This window comes from Drechmeria coniospora, chromosome 03, assembly GCF_001625195.1.
Source record: "Drechmeria coniospora strain ARSEF 6962 chromosome 03, whole genome shotgun sequence".
Classification (NCBI taxonomy): domain Eukaryota; kingdom Fungi; phylum Ascomycota; class Sordariomycetes; order Hypocreales; family Ophiocordycipitaceae; genus Drechmeria; species Drechmeria coniospora.
Window position 1 is genome coordinate 1,156,720 of NC_054391.1, and position 19,386 is coordinate 1,176,105.

The 19,386-nt window shown below is 53.6% G+C and overlaps 4 protein-coding genes across 4 annotated transcripts; 2 read left to right on the forward strand and 2 right to left on the reverse strand.

Annotated features, from left to right (window-relative positions):
- Positions 1–579: 579 nt before the first annotated feature.
- DCS_06190 (uncharacterized protein) lies at positions 580–1,713 on the forward strand (the record flags this gene model as incomplete). Its single annotated transcript, XM_040803481.1, has 1 exon — positions 580–1,713. The coding sequence occupies one exon, from the start codon at positions 580–582 to the stop codon at positions 1,711–1,713; it is 1,134 nt and encodes a 377-aa protein (XP_040653585.1).
- A 1,278-nt stretch (positions 1,714–2,991) lies between these two features.
- Positions 2,992–4,576, reverse strand: DCS_06191 (uncharacterized protein; the record flags this gene model as incomplete). Its single annotated transcript, XM_040803482.1, has 3 exons — positions 2,992–3,652; positions 3,778–4,352; positions 4,424–4,576. The coding sequence occupies 3 exons, from the start codon at positions 4,574–4,576 to the stop codon at positions 2,992–2,994; spliced, it is 1,389 nt and encodes a 462-aa protein (XP_040653586.1).
- A 4,932-nt stretch (positions 4,577–9,508) lies between these two features.
- On the reverse strand, positions 9,509–10,954 carry DCS_06192 (uncharacterized protein; the record flags this gene model as incomplete). The annotated part of the gene is made up of 1 exon (XM_040803483.1): positions 9,509–10,954. The coding sequence occupies one exon, from the start codon at positions 10,952–10,954 to the stop codon at positions 9,509–9,511; it is 1,446 nt and encodes a 481-aa protein (XP_040653587.1).
- Positions 10,955–12,066: 1,112 nt separating this feature from the next.
- On the forward strand, positions 12,067–19,323 carry DCS_06193 (uncharacterized protein; the record flags this gene model as incomplete). The annotated part of the gene is made up of 3 exons (XM_040803484.1): positions 12,067–12,242; positions 12,322–19,258; positions 19,312–19,323. 3 exons carry the CDS (start codon positions 12,067–12,069, stop codon positions 19,321–19,323), a joined length of 7,125 nt encoding a protein of 2,374 aa, XP_040653588.1.
- Between the last annotated feature and the right edge of the window lie 63 nt (positions 19,324–19,386).

A 19,386-nucleotide genomic window follows, 5' to 3' on the forward strand; every position in this document is an offset into this window, starting at 1 on the left:
ATGAATCCACGCAAGCGAGTCGCAGGCGCAGGCTCTACGGGCCCGGCATGGTTGGGCTCCTCAAACATTGGCATACTCGCCGTCGGTCGGTTGGGAGCTGCTGCAGCCAAGGAGCACCGGTCCAAGACCACCAACCTGGGCTCAAGCGATGTCAAACGGATGGGATGCTGGCAGAGAGGAAGCCGGGGGGCCAGAAGGGTGAGAAGCACGGCCGCGGGGCGAGACGAACCCTTTCCTTCCTTTCGTATTATTCTTCTTTGCCGGGCGCTACCTCTCTCAGTCAGTTTGCAAGTGCAGCTGCCCATCGGCATTACGTTTGCACCGAAGCCTCTGCCCATTCACTTTGCTCATCGCACCCATCGCCCACCACCTCTACCTCTCCCCCCCCCCGTACTAACCGCTCTCTTCTTCGCCTCTACCCGCTTCCTCTTCCCCTCGATTTCTTTTCCTCTCGTCTTCACTTTCCTCTTGTCGTCTTCCTCGTGTCCACTCCTTTCTCTCCGCTCCTGATCGACATCCGGCGGCGTCTCGCCCATCTTGATACCGAATCTGCTCCAAGGCTGGCGACCACGGAAGCTCATGGTGGAAATGAATCCATGCCATGTCGATGGTCGCTCCGGACTGGACCCCCTCGTCCTGCTCCATCCCTGCCCGAGCTCGAGTTTCGACGACGACTATGCTATCGACAGCGCCTTGCTTCCTACGCGCTGCATCGACGGCAGTGACGACAAGGACGGTGACGGTGGCAGCTTCGCCGTCAATCACCACGCCATCTTTACCGACGACAATTTCCGGCAGCTCATGGCAACGGACTGGTCCATGACCGCCCACATGACATACCCACAGCTCAACCCCCCTCGCCACACTGCTCGCCACCCTCCTCAGTACCCTCCTCGCCACTCTCCTCGCCACCCTCAGCAATCCCCTCTTCAGGTGGATCGGGGCGGCAAAGGGCACGAATTCACGGACGAGGACTTTGCCCAGTTCTTACACCTCCCGCAGGAAGACATCTCCCTCACCATTTCGCCACTCCCGGAGCCCGTGCCCATCTCGCCTTGGACGGAGAGGACACGGTGCATGGAAGAGGCTCCGCGGATGGAGAAGGCACCGCCAATGGAGGAGGAATCTCGGATGGAGAAGGCAAACGACAAGACGACAACCCAGTCCAAGACCAAGCGGCCTACCGCGGAGGAGCCTGTCGCGTCGACGGCCAGCACCGCCACCGTCGCGGAGAAGAAGCCAAAGCAAGGTCGATTCAAGGCCAAGCAGGCAACGTTTATCCTCACGGGTCAGACGGTTGAGCGCAACTACAACGGCGTTTCGACCACGTCGTACTACTGCTCCGATGGCGTCATTCGCATCCTGTCCGAGGAAAATCTCAGAAAAGCCCAGGAACGATCGGCAGCGATGCAGGGAGACGCGGGGTCTGGTCCTGTTCCCGATCTTGTGGCCGCCACCATGTCGATTACTTCCGCGCCGGCAGTCGCCAGCGAGCCCGTATCATTCACTCGCAAGCGCAAAGTCGGAGCCGCCATCGGCAACACGGCAGTTGCCAAGAAGTCAAAGATCACCCACGCCGTCCAGGCCGCAGCGACGGAAAATCCCACTTCACCTTTGCGCGACACTGTCGACGAGCGAATTCTCTTTTTGGCCGCCATTCTCAGGGAGGAACAGGCCCGGGAACAGCTTGAAGAACCCGGAACGCGTCGTTGACTCGAAGTGATGTCGGGGATGGTAAACTTTTCGTACGTCAGTCACATCGAAGCCTTATATCGAATAAGCCAGATGGCTGCAATGGCGGGTTGGGACTCATCACGTCATGGCCCGCGCCCAGCATGTAGTACACTGAGTCAATGTAGAATATGTACTCGCCACGATATGCTCGTTTTGTTCTATAGGTGGGAGGGTGTTGCAGAGAATTTATGCTACTATTTTCATGCCTCGAGAAATGTCCTTGTCACTTGCAAGACAAAAGCTTCGACTTCTTTTCTTGGGCGGTTGCAACCAATTCAGCAATAGCAAGACGCGGCGTTTTGGAGCAAGAAATCTTTTGGTACTTGTGGCATGAACGCCTCGACTTACCTCGCTGGTCGATGAAACGTGCTCATCCCCAAGATAATGGTGATGAGAGGCACTTGCAATCTTGGCCCGCACCATTCACACCGGGCAAGTACGGAAGCCGTTGGCTACGTGGAAAGTACCAAACTGTGCAAAGCATGCATGCATCATGAAGTTGCAAAACCGCGCTCAACAATAATTGTTGCATCCTTCCCTGTAACTTTTCAAGACCGGCACTAGAACGTACTCTAACTGATACGTGATAAAAAGCGGGAACGTGCTGGACAAGATTGGGCGCATGTATCGAGCGAAGCCATAGAGGCTCGCAGAGCAGCAACAGAAGGCTATCCGAGGAGCCATTAGAGGCAGAACGGTGCTTGGCTCGACACTTATTGAAGTCTGGAGAGTTGGGTGGAGGGAAGAAGCGGGTGGAAGTACGAAATGGTTATCTATATTACAGACACAATGGTTGATTTGCGATTCTCGCATCAAGCAGTGAGCCTTGGTGTTGCCAACATATAACGAGCAATCGCCTGAGGAGAATGCCTCGTCGGTGTCGTCCATTTCCACGACATGCCTGTTACGGAGTCACTAGTACTACCAGTAATATCTAGTGGTCGGAAATAGTTGTTAAGAAATCTGCAGAAACTCTAACTCTGCAAGGCATTGGAGCACTTATACTCCAATGCCTGCTTAGTCATAGGGTGCGAGTCACGTGCGCTGGCACGTGACTCTATCCTAGGACGTAGCTCCGTTAGGCAAAGCCTAATATCATCACAATGCCGCCGTTTCTATCGTCATCCAAGTCATTATACTCCGTAGGGAACCGAAGCCATCTCCCACCTGTTTTGCGGTCTCGCATTCCACATCGGTATTCTGATGCAACTAGAGCCAAGGCTTCAGTTCGCCACGGGAGGACAGCTGCTTCTCCCATCATTTAGCATAAGGGACGATACGCTTGCATCCATCGATAGGGCCGAAGTAATTATAGTGGACGAAATGCTCGAGTTTGGCACCTGCATTGCAATTATTGTTGAAGGTGCCTGTGCACTTTACGATGTCGGCAACTCCGGGATTGGCGATAGGACCTTTCGAGTTGTCGATCCAATACTCTGGGGATGTGTGGGCGTAGTGCGTGCCAGTAGGGGGCAATCGGGGCACAAAATCGCCGCCATGAGTAATGCGGTATATTGTCCCAGTTTGCGCCGAGGCAAAGTTGGCAAATATAGAATTCCCAATCCGCGGCGCGCCGTAGGTGTAAGCGTCTACCGATATCTTGTTGAAGTAGCGGAGCTCGACAGCGGCGATGGTTGCGAGGGCACCGCCAAGAGAGTGGCCGGTAGTGACAACTTTATACGCGTCAAACTTCTTCATCAGCTGCTGCACAACGCTAGTAACTCCATCACTAACAACCCTCCAGGTAGTATAGAAGCCCGTGTGTACTTTGCATTCCCTGGCGTAAGGGCAGTCGCTCCAGGCGGCAACAAAGTTCCAGATCCAATTCCGGGCACTCCAAGAGCCGCGAAACGCTATGACGATTTCTTTCCTCTGGTGATCGACAGATACATATCCGTTCACATCAAATACGGTGCCACTGTTTTATTAGAGAATGTATCAGCAATCGCTTTCTTGGCTGATGTAAACAAACTCTGGACTCTAGGTAGAGTCTCGTAGAAGGCAGCTAAAAGAAAGGCGCAATAAGCAGAAAGTAGGACGTACCTGAACACGTAATACAACTGGATATCCGTACCGGCAGCCTCGATAAGAGGACAACTACCGCCGCACTCTATTCTATGGTTAATACCGTCCTTGGTATTGCAGTAAGTTGCAGCAGCATGCTGGGCATAGAACTTGAAGTTCGATAGGAGGCTCTCCGTCACTGCATCCGCCCATTGTGTTCCTCTAGGCACAGAGCACTCCTGGTTTTGGTTCGTCATGTTGGTAGGGCCGGTGAAGTGCAGGGTGGCCAAGGAGCCGCCTTCCAGGAGGGGCAAGGCTTGATCGAAAGGTGTCTCGTTCGAACAAGGAGTCGTATGGGAACACTGCGTGTGGCAATAACCCAGGTCGTCCATTACTATACTGCAATCCCGGTACGACTTGGCATCCACCAGGTCTCGGGCAGCACAGGGAGAGTGCACCTTGCAGGCCCTCGTTCTGTACTTGGGGCAATGGCTTTTTGGGGCTTCTCTGGCACCTGGCAAGGCATCACATGTTGATGCGAATATTTCGCGACATTCGATGGTCATTCTCCATCCGGAATCGTCACCTTTGCTATCAATAAGTTTGGTGCGTTCCTGCAGCACGATGAGGATAAGCGGGGGGCATAGGCCTTTTTGTCTGGACAGGGTGGGTGAGATGGGCTTACTTGACCGAGAAAATAATTGGACTTTACGAACTTTTCGCCAAGGGTTTGAAGTTCGTGGTTTTGTATGAACAGGTCCTGGATCATGGGCCGCACAGCGCGCGCAGCGCCACCTGCTGCCAGAAGGACAGGGCCCAGACGCTGGATAGCGACCATGCTTTCGTTGCTGCCGCGGTCTTTGCAACAGCAAGTAAGCTGCCGTCCGAGTTCGCTCGCGCAGCCACCATGGTTGGTAGGCTCTGGGAGCTGGGGATTTTATACTAGAGAGCGAAGGCGACACGGGCAGCTTTGACGGCTTCGACCAAGACAAGGATGCAAGATAATCGGGCCCCCCTTGTCAGGCTGAGTAGGGGCAGGGGCTGGAAGTTGGCAAGAGGGTAGATCCATATCCATAAGTAGGTAGAATAGAAGGGCAAAAGAGCTCCTCGGCACAATAGTGCTTGTACGCATGCGATGCTCCATGCTCGTTATTATCAGATAATAAGTACACCTAATTACATGTTAAGGTGGCGTGGGAGTTCAGTACACGAAATGCATGGTAAACAGGGACACGGACGATGAATAATCCGGGGTGGGAAGTACGGAAGTACGAGTACACCGTACGAGTGGTGAGTTCTCCGTACTGTAGGTACTTGGGGAGTGCACCGTACATGTACACCTCAGTACTCAAGTGCAGGTAAGTACAGTACTGTACAAGTGCATGTAAGTACTTGCTTGTTTATGAGCAGAGAATGACCGAGTTTTCAGCTCAGCACATTTGTTCGGGCATCCCGAAAACCATTGAGGGATGTCCACCAAACAGCCGAGAATAGGACATGGATTTGACCATGGCATCGACGCGAATATTCGTCTCGATCCTCCATTGCTTGTACTGCCACAGTGGTACGTCACCTCCCCTGCATGCACCACGCCGGACCACTGTAAGTACTTAATTAGTGCTTGGACTTTTTGCGCAAGTCAATCCGAGCCAAGTATTAATATAGCCAAGTACAGGTACTTGCTTACTTAAGTACAGTACAGTAAGGTGTCGGTGGGGAGAGATCTGGTGGTGGAGTCGTCCATTCCCCTGGTCATGGAGGTGCACACCGCACAGTAGGTACCGCACAGTGGGTATTGCTTGCTGCATGCACAAGTACAAGTACTGTAGGTGCTATAGCGGTGCCTTGTTGAATAATACTAATTTGGGTGTTGGTGTTTTCCGCATTTACATGTACTTACGAAAGGGTAATGGGCCGTGGTGGGTACACGAGTACTGTAGTTAATTAAGGAAGTACGGAGTACTCCGTAATACTTAGTTGTTGCGACGGGAGTTCAATGGTTGAGCATGGACTCACTCTACGGAGCTCTTGCATAGTATACTTACAGTACATGTGCAAGTAAGTACATGCCATGGTATGTATCCGTACAAGTACGGAGTTCATGTAGGTGAATTCAGTAGTAGGCGTACTGTACTGTAAGTAAGTACAGTACATATGCGAGTAGGCATGTGCAAGCAAGGGCCAAAGTACCAATGTACGGAGTGCACCGTACTTACTAATACTTCCATGTACTTGTACCTACAGCATACTCGCGCAGTGACATGTTGTACTGCAAGTATGGATACGATCTTTCAGCTTTCGTTCCACCTTCAGTGATGAAATTAATCATGCCCGTGACAACTGCTCCGCAAAGGGAATATTACTATAATTTTCGCGTTCCCTACGGAGTAGTACAAGTACTGTATATTACTTGGCAGGTACGTTCACTCGTCGGAAATATTTCCATGGCTGGCCCGCCCCACCGGGTCTACACCTACGAGGACTAGACGACCGGAAAGTCCTTCAAGGTCGTCCATTATGGAGCGTGGAGTATTATTGTACAGTACGTACTTGCATACTCCGTACTCCGTACACTGACGAGTAATTATTACTGCTCGCAAGCTTTTGCACTTCTAGCTCCTACCTACTAATTACCCAGTATTATTACTTACTGTACTTGTACTGTACAAGCAGGTGCAAGCACTTGCAAGTACGGAGTACTTACGAACAGGTACTTACGGTGGGGTGGCAAAGGTGTCGATTGACACTTTGTGTTAGTAATAGCGTGCTGCCAGTGCCAGTATTGAATCGTCGTCACTTTTGTCCACTTAGAGTAGGGACTGTACTTTCTTACCAAGTACTTAAGTACTTGCACAGTTCGTCTGCCAACACTTGTACTTAAGTACAGTATCGGGACGGACCCATTACAGTGAGTAGCACGTCGTTGCTTGTACTTGAGCGTACAATACTCTTCCAGTACCGACAAGTGCCAGTACATGTACTTGCGCAGGTCCTGCACTTTCACTTAAGTACTAGACCAAGGATTATAAGTACCTACATATGTACTTGCGCTCATAAACTTGGATTGTATACTGGACGTACTGCACGGTAGTAAGTGCGTAAGTAAGTGAATGCACTCAAGTATCCGCATGCCCTACTTACATGCCCGGATGCAGAATACACCAGCGTCTCAAGGAGGAGACGCCAGCGACTCATGTGCAATACCAAGTGCGGATTGATGCTTGTATGACGGACGGAGCTGCATCGTCGAACGCTCCGGACGGTTACCTGGGCGGGCCAAGGACCCATTGAAACTCGATGCAGACGAGGTAGCAATGCAGTACGGAGTATTGCTTACCTAATACTTGCTTGCCAGCAGGTTGGTCCAAGTATAGTACACCTAGAGTGCTAGTTGTCACAGCCACCGAGTGCTCGGGAACATTACCATGGTACTCCGTACTGTACGTAGTAGGAGTTACTCGGTATTACAAGAAAAGTAACCAAGTACGGAGTACTGCAGGCACACTGTACTAGGCACGCAAGGAAGCCCACCAACCCGACTGGTTCCCGGCTCCTGGGCCCCGTCAAGGCACCTCCAGCACAAGGCCTAGTACTTGTTGTGCTTGTTGCACCATAGTAGTGTTAGTAAGTGGTTGTAAGTAAGTAAGTGCACGTACTGTACTTCATTACATGCTGATGGACCGAAAGAGAGATGGTAGCATTCAGAGTAGATGTACCCCAATAGCTCCGTGCTCCGTACAGTACAGAGCACTGTAAGTTCAGAGTACTTACCGTACACCTTTAGGTGGGCCATGGCCTAGATCCAAGTGCTGGCCCACCTACGACAAGCACTCCATACTTGTGGTGCTCGTTCCCAGTACGGCCGGCCGGCAGAAAGTGCAGAGCTCCTTGGCTCTGCAGTACTTGCCGTGTTCGTGCTTGCGCCGATGGCATCCGTGAATGCTGCTCTGCATGGCATCGTCCGTTACAAGCACTCGTTCTGTGCTTTCCCGCGGCCTGAGGTGCCAGCTGCTAGCACTTGATACTTGACCGTCGTACTGCGAGGAACAAGTATGTACTTGGGTGGTGCGAGTATGGATATCGCAGTGATATTCACTTCCCACACCTACTTACAGTAGACATGCGGTAGTGGCATCTCCGTATGGCACGTGCCAAGGCAGTGCGAGCATCTGTTGACTGATCCATCGTCACCACCCACCACCTTGGGTTCATGCATGTACGACTGCGAACTGGCGGCAACGACGCGAGATGTGCGCTCTCTGCGCCGAGTGCCTAGTCGTCATGGCTTGGTGATGGGAGGATTCGTCGGCATCGAAAGTTGTGATGGTGGTCGATGTCCGCGGCAACATTCCAGCGACCGACGAGCAGAAATCTTGTCCCACGGATGCAGGAGGGATCTGCCGTCGCCTTCGACGTGCGGATCATGGTGTGGCGGCTGCCTCGATCCGACGTCACGAACGACCCTCTCGTCTCGAAAGATAACCGGACGGTGAGGGCCGAAGCGTGCTGGAACGGCAAAGGACCCCGGCGCAGGCGCGACCGCGCATGCACTCGATTCGACTCGATGGCGCCTGCGGCGTTGCGAGGCACGCATGCACCGTTTCTGCCGTCTCCTTCCTATCCACCACTACCTCTTCCGCCAAGGTGCCGGCACGGGGGCAGGAACGACGGGCAGATGGGAGTCTCGTGGGTATGAGGCACAACGGTAGATACGACGGTGGGGCAGGAACGAACGAACGAAGAGGGTCGGCCAACCAACATGGCATCCGGAACCGAGGCAAGTGTGTCCGCGGGCGGGATCTGTTGGGCAGCTGCGCCTACCGTATCCAGCAGGAACCTCCCTCCATCGTGGCTGATCCTGTAAAACTCGTGAAGCATCCTCCGGCACACCGTCCGCTGCGGGTTGCCTGCCGCTGCCAGCATCTACGCAACCGTGAACCGTCTCTCCATCCCATCCGCATTCTCCGGCGACAAGTTGCGAGCAGAAGCGACGCCCTTCATCCACCGCCGCCCCCCACCGCCGTGCCATGACATGAATGCTGCTCCGCACCGCATCGTCCCGGCACGCATGCTCGTCGGCAGACGAAGGAGGATGATGGCGAACAACACGCACGATTCGAAGCACGAGCCAACGCCTAGGACAGCGTTTCGGCTGTCGGCAGTCCTCAGGCTGCTCGTCCCGCCCATCGTCTGAGCCCGTTCCACACGCCGACCGACTACCGACCTTGGACGCCGCCGCATGGCAAACCGTGCCGAGGGCGAGAGCCAAAGGCGGTCTCCGACGGAGCATGGCGAGACAAACGGTAGATCGATGGCATGTCATGTTGGTCACTGCTGACGATTCCGTCCCTGACTCGGACCGTCGCCAACCTTCGTCCCCAAGGGGCACTCGTCCGTCCGAGCCTCGTCTGAGAGTCATGGCTCACGCAGCCTGGTTTTTATTCAAAGCAACGTCACAACGCGCGGCCCCCTTTGCATTTGATGCGTGCCATAGCATGAGCCGGCATGCCATCGGCTGACGGTCGACGGGCGCCATTTGGCAGTGGCTAATCATGGCAGTCTCTGCCTCCCTGAACAAGGAAAAAAGTCAAGACCCCGGTTCCACAAACGAGAAACGAATGGCGCCTGGAAGAGAGGAGCGCCGAGAAGAGGTAAAGCCTTCATTTCGAGTTGGCTGCGTGATTAAGTATTATTGTGTGCAACATAGAGGATAGGAGTATGCTGATGATGGCAGGCCGCCAAGAAACACGTATAGAAAGACCCCCCTTTTTTAGAGTACCAGGCCGAGTCCAGCAACAGCGCATATGGCAACCAAAAGTGCCCCCGGTAGGCCCATCTGTACCGCCCCCGAGGTGACAACGGCTGGGCCTTCGTCGCCTCCTGAGCCTGAGCCGGTGCCGGAGCCTGCACCTGAACCGTTGTCAGAATCAGAGCCGCTCCCGGAGCCGGAGCCGGGTCCGCCGCCAGTTTCGCTTCCACTGCCGCCAGAGTCTCCCGAGCCAGAGCCCGAGCCGGAGCCGCTGTCCCCAGTTCCATCACCCATACCATTCTCACTGCTTCCATCACCTCCCGAGCCGGAGCCGTTGCCGTTTCCAGATCCAGATCCGCTGTCGCTGGCTCCATTGCCCCCGCCTTCTCCTGATCCGCTTCCCTCGCTGGATCCAGCTCCGTTACCTCCTGACCCGTCTCCTGACCCGTCGTTTCCGGAGCCGTTGTTGCCTATGCCATCGCCTGCCGAGCCGTCACCAGAACCATCGCCTTGACTGCCGTTGCCGTCACTATTAGCTCCAGAGCCGGTGCCATCACTTCCAGAGCCATCACCCCCATCACTTCCGGAGCCGTCGCCACCAGTACTTCCGGAGCCGTCGCCACCATCACTTCCCGAACCGTCGCCGCCATCACTTCCGGAGCCGTCGCCACCATCACTTCCCGAGCCATCGCCGCCATCACTTCCCGAGCCGTCGCCACCATCACTTCCCGAACCGTCGCCGCCATCACTTCCGGAGCCATCGCCGCCATCACCTCCGGAGCCATTGCCGCCATCACTTCCGGAGCCATCGCCGCCATCACTTCCCGAGCCGTCGCCGCCATCACTTCCCGAGCCGTCGCCGCCATCACTTCCCGAGCCGTCGCCGCCATCACTTCCCGAGCCGTCGCCGCCATCACTTCCCGAGCCATCGCCACCGTCACCTCCAGAGCCGCTGCCACCAGTTGTGTGTGGGGTTGCGGTAGTAGAATGCAACCCAACTGTTGTAGTCTGCTGTTCTGCTTCAGATGTCTGAATCCCGGCCCGGGAAGTCTGCGTATCGGCCCCGGACGTCTGAGTCTCAGCTCTGGAAGTCTGGGTCTCGGCCCCAGAAGTCTGGGTCTCGGCTCCGGAAGTTTCGGTCTCGGCTCCGGAAGTCTGTGTCCCCGTTTGGGTACTAGACTCGGGTGCCGTCTGTGATGCAGTTCCGGTGTTCTGTGTCGCTGTCCCGCTGGTCTGCGTTCCTGCACCGGTGGCCTGCGTGATTGTCCCGGCAGTCTGGCTGCTTGATCCTGTAGTTTGCGACGTGGTGCTATCGAGGTCCGAGGTGCTAGTAGGTGCTATAACGATGGATGTAGAGGTTGGGAGGAAGATTGTGACTGTTGATATGCATTCCTCATTTTGGGGCCTCGCCGACACGCCGCTGCTGAGCAGTAGCGGCAGAGACGCAATGACCAGTGTGTGACGCATGGTAGCAGTTGAGAGCGTGTTAGTCGGCACCACAGGCAATTGCAGAGATGGAGAGAATCAACTCCAAAGTTGAGGCCAAAGGACGTGCGTGGGCGATGGAAAATGGTGAGCGGTCTGGTGTAGACTCTTATATATGATCCACTCACGACATGATAGATCAGCCGTCGTTCCACACGACGACTGCGGGGTTCACTACAGAGTTACGTCGACTGTGAGGGGATTCATTCATCATCTACTAGTCAGGAGTATAGAGGACCCTTCACCGTTTGCACCGACGCCCTGACCCAAAGTTCAAGGGCGGGACCCCGAGCGCGGATTCATGAATCAGGAGGGTTCACAATCCCGGCTTGAGCATTGACCGTCAGCCCAAGGGTTGGGACGGAACGTTGGCATGATTGACTTTTTCTTTTCAGACGGAATGTGACTTTCTGACAACATAAGCCGGCCGGTGCAAGGTCTATACGCGTCCCAGAGAGGGAAGCGATTAAGTTTTCGTCCGCCATCGTCAGCATGTGGACGAGAGTCCTGACTCGGACCGAAGCTGGGCCGTGCTCGGCAATGATAGGACTGATAGTTGCCGGTTAGCCAGGAATGACATGATATTGGCATTTACCGTACGGAAGAGGAAATGGCATCGCAGACCCGACGGTGTGGGGTGGGTAGGTAGGTTGAACAAAGGAGACGGCGACCTTGCCCGTGCCATTCAACACGATGCCGCCACATTACAGCATTCCCAGGGAAGGGATGGCAGGCGGGAATATACTTTGAACATCATTTGCCGTTCGTAATCCTGCCGCCACCGTCATAGAGGTAGGTATATATGGCTAGACGGTACCGCAAATGCACCATCCCCCCCCCCCTCATAATCAAGTTCAGGAAGGACCGCGAACGAACCATCCCGCGAACATTCTTCCCTCTCCTCTACTTATCGCCTGTCCTTCTACCCTCTTTGATTTCAATCGTTACTAATTCTAGGCAAACCTACTCACCGCCAAGTGCCCATGGCACGATATAATCATATGCTGGTGGCCATCCTGGCCTCCAGTTACGGAACGGTCAACGGAAACCCGTTTCCTGCACTGCCGCCAGAATGTCCCAGCGGGATTGCGACCATGACGGTGCAGCCGATAGTCATTCTCTCGGAGACGCCCATCGTCGTTACCGGAACGTTACCAACGAACACGGACATTGTCATCGACGACAACCACACAATTCACATCACCAACGCACCAACGACGATCAGCACCGTGGTGACCAGGACAATCAGGTTCACTACGACAAATTCAGGGTACGATTTCTCTCTCATACTCTCTCTCATATTGGCTCTCTCGCAGGGTGCGGCTGACATGACATTTCGTTCACCATAGGCTCATCATCCCGGGCCGCACCGGCGTACCGACAAGCACCAACGGCCGACAAACTTCGGACCGAAGCACTGTTGCAACCCCACGAAGCACAACGGCCCCACCTGGAAGTACGGGTACGGAAATCCCGCCGAGCGGCACGGGTGGATCCTCCGGCGCTTCCACTGGAGGGCCGCCGGGTACCGATACCAACTCCGGGCTCGGCCCGAGTCGGACAAACAGCAACACAAATCCGAATCCTACCAATACCAACACCAACACGGGGAATACTCCTACGAGCCCTGGTTCTAATACCAGCACGAACACCAGGAAAACCAATACGAATCCTGTTACGACTAATACCAATACCAACACCAACACCAACTCCAGGAGCACCAATACCAGACCGAGCGTCAGCACGAACACGAGTCCAGTATCATCCAGCTCTTTCAACACAGACACTAGAGCCGGTGTCAGCACCAACACAAACACGAATCCGACAAACACCAGGTCTTCTAATACAAACATTGCAACAGGTAAGACTACCAACCCCAACACCAATCCTGAAACTTCAAGCACCTCCAATACAAACACTGGAGCGGGCACAAATACCAATCCTAAAACTTCAAGCACCTCCAACACAAACACTGGAGCGGGTACAAATACCAATCCTGTAACTACAAGCACCTCCAACACAAACACTGGAGCGGGCACAAACACCAATCCTGCAACCTCAAGCACATCCAGAACAAACACTGGAGCGGGCACAAATACCAACCCTGCAACTTCAAGCACCTCCAACACAAACACTGGAGCGGGCACAAATACCAATCCTGCAACTTCAAGCACCTCCAACATAAACACTGGAGCGGGCACAAATACCAATCCTGTAACTACAAGCACCTCCAATACAAACACTGGAGCGGGCACAAATACCAATCCTGCAACTTCAAGCTCTTCCAATACAAACACTGGAGCGGGCACAAACACCAACCCTGCAACTTCAAGCACCTCCAACACAAACACTGGAGCGGGCACAAATACCAATCCTGTAACTACAAGCACCTCCAATACAAACACTGGAGCGGGCACAAATACCAATCCTGCAACTTCAAGCTCTTCCAATACAAACACTGGAGCGGGCACAAACACCAACCCTGCAACTTCAAGCACCTCCAACACAAACACTGGAGCGGGCACAAATACCAATCCTGTAACTACAAGCACCTCCAATACAAACACTGGAGCGGGCACAAATACCAATCCTGCAACTTCAAGCTCTTCCAATACAAACACTGGAGCGGGCACAAATACCAATCCTGCAACTTCTAGCTCCTCCAACACAAACACTGGGGGGGGCGGCACGAATACAAATTCTGTACCTTCCAGTCTTTCAAACACAAACCCTGGGGCAAGCACCAACACCAACACGAGCCCCGCAACGTCCAGCTCTACCAACACGGGCACAGGGGCGGGTATCAACACTTCCACGAAGCCTGCGATTTCCAGCACTTCCAATACTGGGGGCAGTACTGCAACTGACACGAACACAAATCCGACAAACACAGGTGCATTCAGCACAAACTCGAACACCAACAGTGTTGCAAGTTCCAGTACAACTCATTCAACTTCTAGCCCTTCCAGGACGAATACAGCGGCAGGCAGCGGTACCATTACAAACACCAAACCAACGAATACCGCAGCAAGCAGCGCTAGCCAGGGAAGCAGTAATGCTTCCGGTGAAAGTACCGTTTCAGCGAGCACCAACCCGACAGGCACAAACACCGCTGGTACAATCACCTTGGCCAGTAGTACAGGGTCGAAAGGCTCTACTTCCTTGGCCAGTAGCAGAACCTCTAGCAGCTACACAGAGACTAGTTCAAGAGCCGGCGGTTCGCTGACGAGCAGTTTGCCAGTTAGTTCTTCAGGGACCAGTGCACCAACTGGCAGTACTGCTTCGAGAAGTTCTGTGGCTACTACTTTCACAAGTACTGGCACCGCAGCTACAAGTTCTACTACTGCTGCTGGCTCTGGAGCTGCTACTTCAGGAGGCGCTTCGTCCGAATCTAGTAGCTCTATGACCACTGGTTCAGGGGCTACTGGTTCAGGAGCTGCCACTTCAGGAGGTGCTTCGTCTGTACCTAGTGTTTCTGCAACTACTGGCTCTGCAGCTACTGGTTCAGGAGCTGCCACTACAGGAGGTGCTTCGTCTGTACCTAGTGGTTCTGGAACTACTGGCACTGCAGCTACTGGTTCAGGAGCCGCTACTTCAGGAGCTGCTACTTCAGGAGGTGCCTCTTCTGTAACTAGTGGTTCTGTATCTAGTGGTTCTGTAGCTACTGGTTCAGGAACTACTGGCTCAGCAGCTACTGGTTCAGGAGCTGCCACTTCAGGAGGTGCTTCGTCTGTACCTAGTGGTTCTGCAACTACTGGCACTGCAGCTACTGGTTCAGGAGCCGCTACTTCAGGAGCTGCTACTTCAGGAGCTGCTACTTCTGTACCCAGTGGTTCTGGAACTACTGGTTCTGCAGCTACTGGTTCAGGAGCCGCCACTTCTGGAGGTGCTTCGTCTGTACCTAGTGGTTCTGGAACTACTGGCACTGCAGCTACTGGTTCAGGAGCGGCTACTTCAGGAGCTGCCACTTCAGGAGGTGCTTCTTCTGTAATCAGTAGTTCTGTAACTACTAGTTCAGCAGCTACTGGTTCAGGAGCCGTTACTTCAGGAGCTGCCACTTCAGGAGGTGCTTCTTCTGTACCTAGTGGTTCTGGAACTACTGGTTCAGCAGCTACTGGTTCAGGAGCTGCTACTTCTGTACCCAGTAGTTCTGCAACCACTGGTTCAGCAGCTACTGGTTCAGGAGCCGCCACTTCTGGAGGTGCTTCGTCTGTACCTAGTGGTTCTGGAACTACTGGCACTGCAGCTACTGGTTCAGGAGCCGCTACTTCAGGAGCTGCTACTTCAGGAGGTGCTTCTTCTGTAACTAGTGGTTCTGTATCTAGTGGTTCTGTAACTACTGGTTCGGGAACTACTGGCTCAGCAGCTACTGGCTCTGGAGGTGCTACTTCAGGAGGTGCTTCGTCTGCACCTACAAGTTCTGGAGTTGCTACTTCAGGAGGTGCTTCGTCGGCTAGCAGCTCTAGGACTACTGGTTCAGCAGCCACAGGTTCAGCATCTTTCACTTCAGGAGGTGCTTCGTCTGCAATTACAAGTTCTGAATCTGCTGCTTCAGGTGCCACTTCAGGAGGTGCCACTTCTGCAGTTACAATTTCAGGAGCTACCACTTCAGGAGGTGCTTCGTCTGCACTTAGTAGTCCGGGGAGTACTGGTTCAGCAGCCACTGGTTCAGGAGTTGCCACTTCAGGAGGTGCTTCGTCTGCAATTACAAATTCTGGAGCTGCCACTTCAGGGGGTGCTTCGTCTGCATCCAGTAGTCCTCGGACTACTGGCTCAGCAGCCACTGGTTCAGAAGTTGCCACTTCAGGAGGTGCTTCTTTTACAGTTACAAGTTCAGGGTCTGCCACTTCAGAAGGTGCTTCGTCCACATCTAGTAATTCTGGGACTACTAGTTCAGCAGCTACTGGGTCAGGAGCTGCTACTTCAGGAGGAGTATCTTCTACCGTTACTAGCCCAGGAACTAATAGTTCAGCAGCTACAGGTTCAGCCACTACTGGCTCAGCAGCTACTGGCTCAGGAGCTGCTACTTCAGGAGGTGCTTCTTCTCAAGTTACAAGTTCTGTAGCTGCCACTTCAGGAGGTGCTTCTTCTGTAATCAGTAGTTCTGTAACTACTAGTTCAGCAGCTACTGGTTCAGGAGCCGCTACTTCAGGAGGTGCTTCGTCTGTACCTAGTGGTTCTGCAACTACTGGTTCAGCAGCCACTGGTTCAGGAGCTGCCACTTCAGGAGGTGCTTCGTCTGTACCTAGTGGTTCTGCAACTACTGGTTCAGCAGCTACTGGTTCAGCAGCTACTGGTTCAGGAGCCGCTACTTCAGGAGCTACTACCTCTGTATCCAGTGGTTCTCGAACTACTGGCTCTGCAGCTACTGGTTCAGGAGCTGCTACTACAGGAGGTGCTTCGTCTGTACCCAGTGGTTCTGCAACTACTGGTTCAGCAGCTACTGGTTCAGGGACCGTTACTTCAGGAGCTGCCACTTCAGGAGCTGCTTCTTCTGTACCTAGTGGTTCTGGAACTACTGGTTCAGCAGCTACTGGTTCAGGAGCTGCTACTTCTGTACCCAGTGGTTCTGGAACTACTGGTTCTGCAGCTACTGGTTCAGGAGCCGCTACGTCAGGAGCTACTACTTCTGTACCTAGCGGTTCTGCAACCACTGGTTCAGCAGCTACTGGTTCAGGAGCCGCTACTTCAGGAGCTGCTACTTCTGCAGTTACAAGTTCAGGAGCTGCCACTTCAGAAGGTGCTTCGTCCACATCTAGTAATTCTGGGACTACTAGTTCAGCAGCTACTGGGTCAGGAGCTTCTACTTCAGGAGGAGCATCTTCTACCGTTACTAGCACAGGAACTAATAGTTCAGCAGCTACAGGTTCAGCCACTACTGGTTCAGCAGCTACTGGCTCCGGAGCCGCTACTTCAGGAGGTGCTTCTTCTCAAGTTACAAGTTCTGTAGCTGCCACTTCAGGAGGAGCTTCATCTGCATCTAGTAGCTCTGGGACGACTGGTTCAGCGGCCACAGGTTCATCTGCTTCAGGAGGTGCTTCTTCTCAAGTTACAAGTTCTGTAGCTGCCACTTCAGGAGGGGCTTCATCTGCATCTAGTAGCCCTGGGACGACTGGTTCAGCGGCCACAGGTTCATCTGCTACCACTTCAGGAGGTTCCACTTCAGGAGGCGCTTCTTCTGCAGTTACAAGTTCAAGAGTTGCCACTTCAAGAGGAGCTTCGTCCGAACCTACTAATTCTGGAACTACTGGTTCAGCAACTACTGGTTCAGGAGCTGCCACTTCAGGGGGTGCTTCGTCTGTACCTAGTGGTTCTGCAACTACTGGCTCTGCAGCTACTGGTTCAGGAGCCGTTACTTCAGGAGCTGTTACTTCAGGAGCTGTTACTTCAGGAGGTTCTTCTTCTGTACCTAGTGGTTCTGGAACTACTGGTTCAGGAGCCGCTACTTCAGGAGGTGCTTCGTCTGTACCTAGTGGCTCTGCAACCACTGGTTCAGCAGCTACTGGTTCAGGAGCTGCTACTTCTGTACCCAGTAGTTCTGCAACCACCAGTTCAGCAGCTACTGGTTCAGGAGCCGCTACTTCAGCAGCTACTGGTTCAGGAGCCGCTACTTCAGGAGCTACTACTTCTGTACCCAGTGGTTCTGGAACTACTGGCTCTGCAGCTACTGGTTCAGGAGCTGCCACTACAGGAGGTGCTTCGTCTGTACCTAGTGGTTCTGCAACTACTGGTTCAGCAGCTACAGGATCAGGAGCTGCTACTTCGGGAGGAGCATCTTCTACCGTTACTAGCTCAGGAACTAATAGTTCAACAGCTACAGGTTCAGCCACTACTGGGTCTGGGGCTGCTCCTTCAGGAGGTTCCTCTTCCACGCGTATTAGTTCACGGACCACCGGTTCAGCAGCTGGTTCGGCGACAACCGGCACAGGAGCTACCAATTCATTATCTAGTAGTTTCTCGTTTACTGGTTCAGCAAGTACTGGCTCCGTGGCCAGCAGTGGAGCAGCACCAAGCAGTTCTCAAGTTTCGAGCTCAGCGGTGACCGAGTCAGGTGCAAGCAGTTCAAGTATCAACACTTCTCTGACTGCCAGCTCAGCAGGTGCCAGTTCAGGGACATCCAGCGCAGGAACTACCAACTCCGGGACTGGCAGTTCCTCCGCTACCGGGTCAACATCCAACAGCCCTACAACTACCATTTCAGCGACCACAGGTTCAGGAACTACCGGGTCGGAGACCACGAGCTCAGGAGCTACTACTGTAGCTAGTGCCATCACTACATCCGGCAGTAATACAGAATCATCAAGCCCATTATCTACAAGTTCACTCTTTACGAGCTCGGGGGCAAGTGGTTCAGCAGCCACTGGCTCTCTGACCACCGGATCAGTGACAACAGGAACAGCGGCCACAGGATCAACCGATACTGCTAGTGCGGGAGGAAGCAGTTCCACAACTGGAAGTGTGACAGCGGGTACTAGCTCAGGAACAGGCATATCAACCACAGCTTCAAATTCGGCTACGACAGGTTCGGGTGCTACCGGCTCAGGACCTACAAGTACTCAGTCCACTGCTGCAGGGCAAACCGGCTCAGCAACCACTTCTTCACAAATTACTGGAACAGCAGCTAGTACTGCGGGGACCACTGGATCAGCCTCAATTAGTACAGGAGCCAGCAGTTCAGGAACCGGCAGTTTTGGAGCCACAAGTTCAGCGGCTACAAGTTCGGGGGCTAACAGTAGTACAGTAGAAATCACTTCAGCAACCAGCAGTTCACCTACGACTAGTTTAGGAGCAGACAGTTCAACAGCCACTGTTAATACAGATTCTTCCGCTTCAACATCTACAGGCTCAGCAACAACCCGTTCGGGGACTGCTGCTTCAAGCGCTAGCACTTCCGGAGCAGGCGGCTCAAGTAGCAGTAATACAGCAATCACAGGCTCAGCAGCAACCAGTTCAGGAGCTGGTGGATCAACATCCAACAGTAGTAATACAAGAGCCACAACTTCATCAACCAGTTCAGGAGCCACTGCTTCAGGAGCTAGCACTTCAGGAACTAGTGAATCAACATCCAACAGCAATACATCAACCGCAACTTCAGAAGCTACAGGTTCGGCCACGAGTAGTAGTGTTACACCAACATCTAGTTCGGCGACTACCATTTCAGGAGTTGGCAGTACAGGGACGAGCAGCAACACCGCCGCTACGAGTTCAGCAGCCAGCGGTTCAGCAGCCACTACTTCAGCACCAACGACATTTTTGACGACTACTTCTCCAGCCATTACTTCAGCTGTTAGCAGCTCGGCAGCCGGTAGTTCAGCTAGGACTACCTCGGTGATAAACAGTTCAGCGACTAGCACATCGGTACCCACTACTTTTATTACCCTTACTTCGCCAGCAACTACTTCAGCATCTAGTAG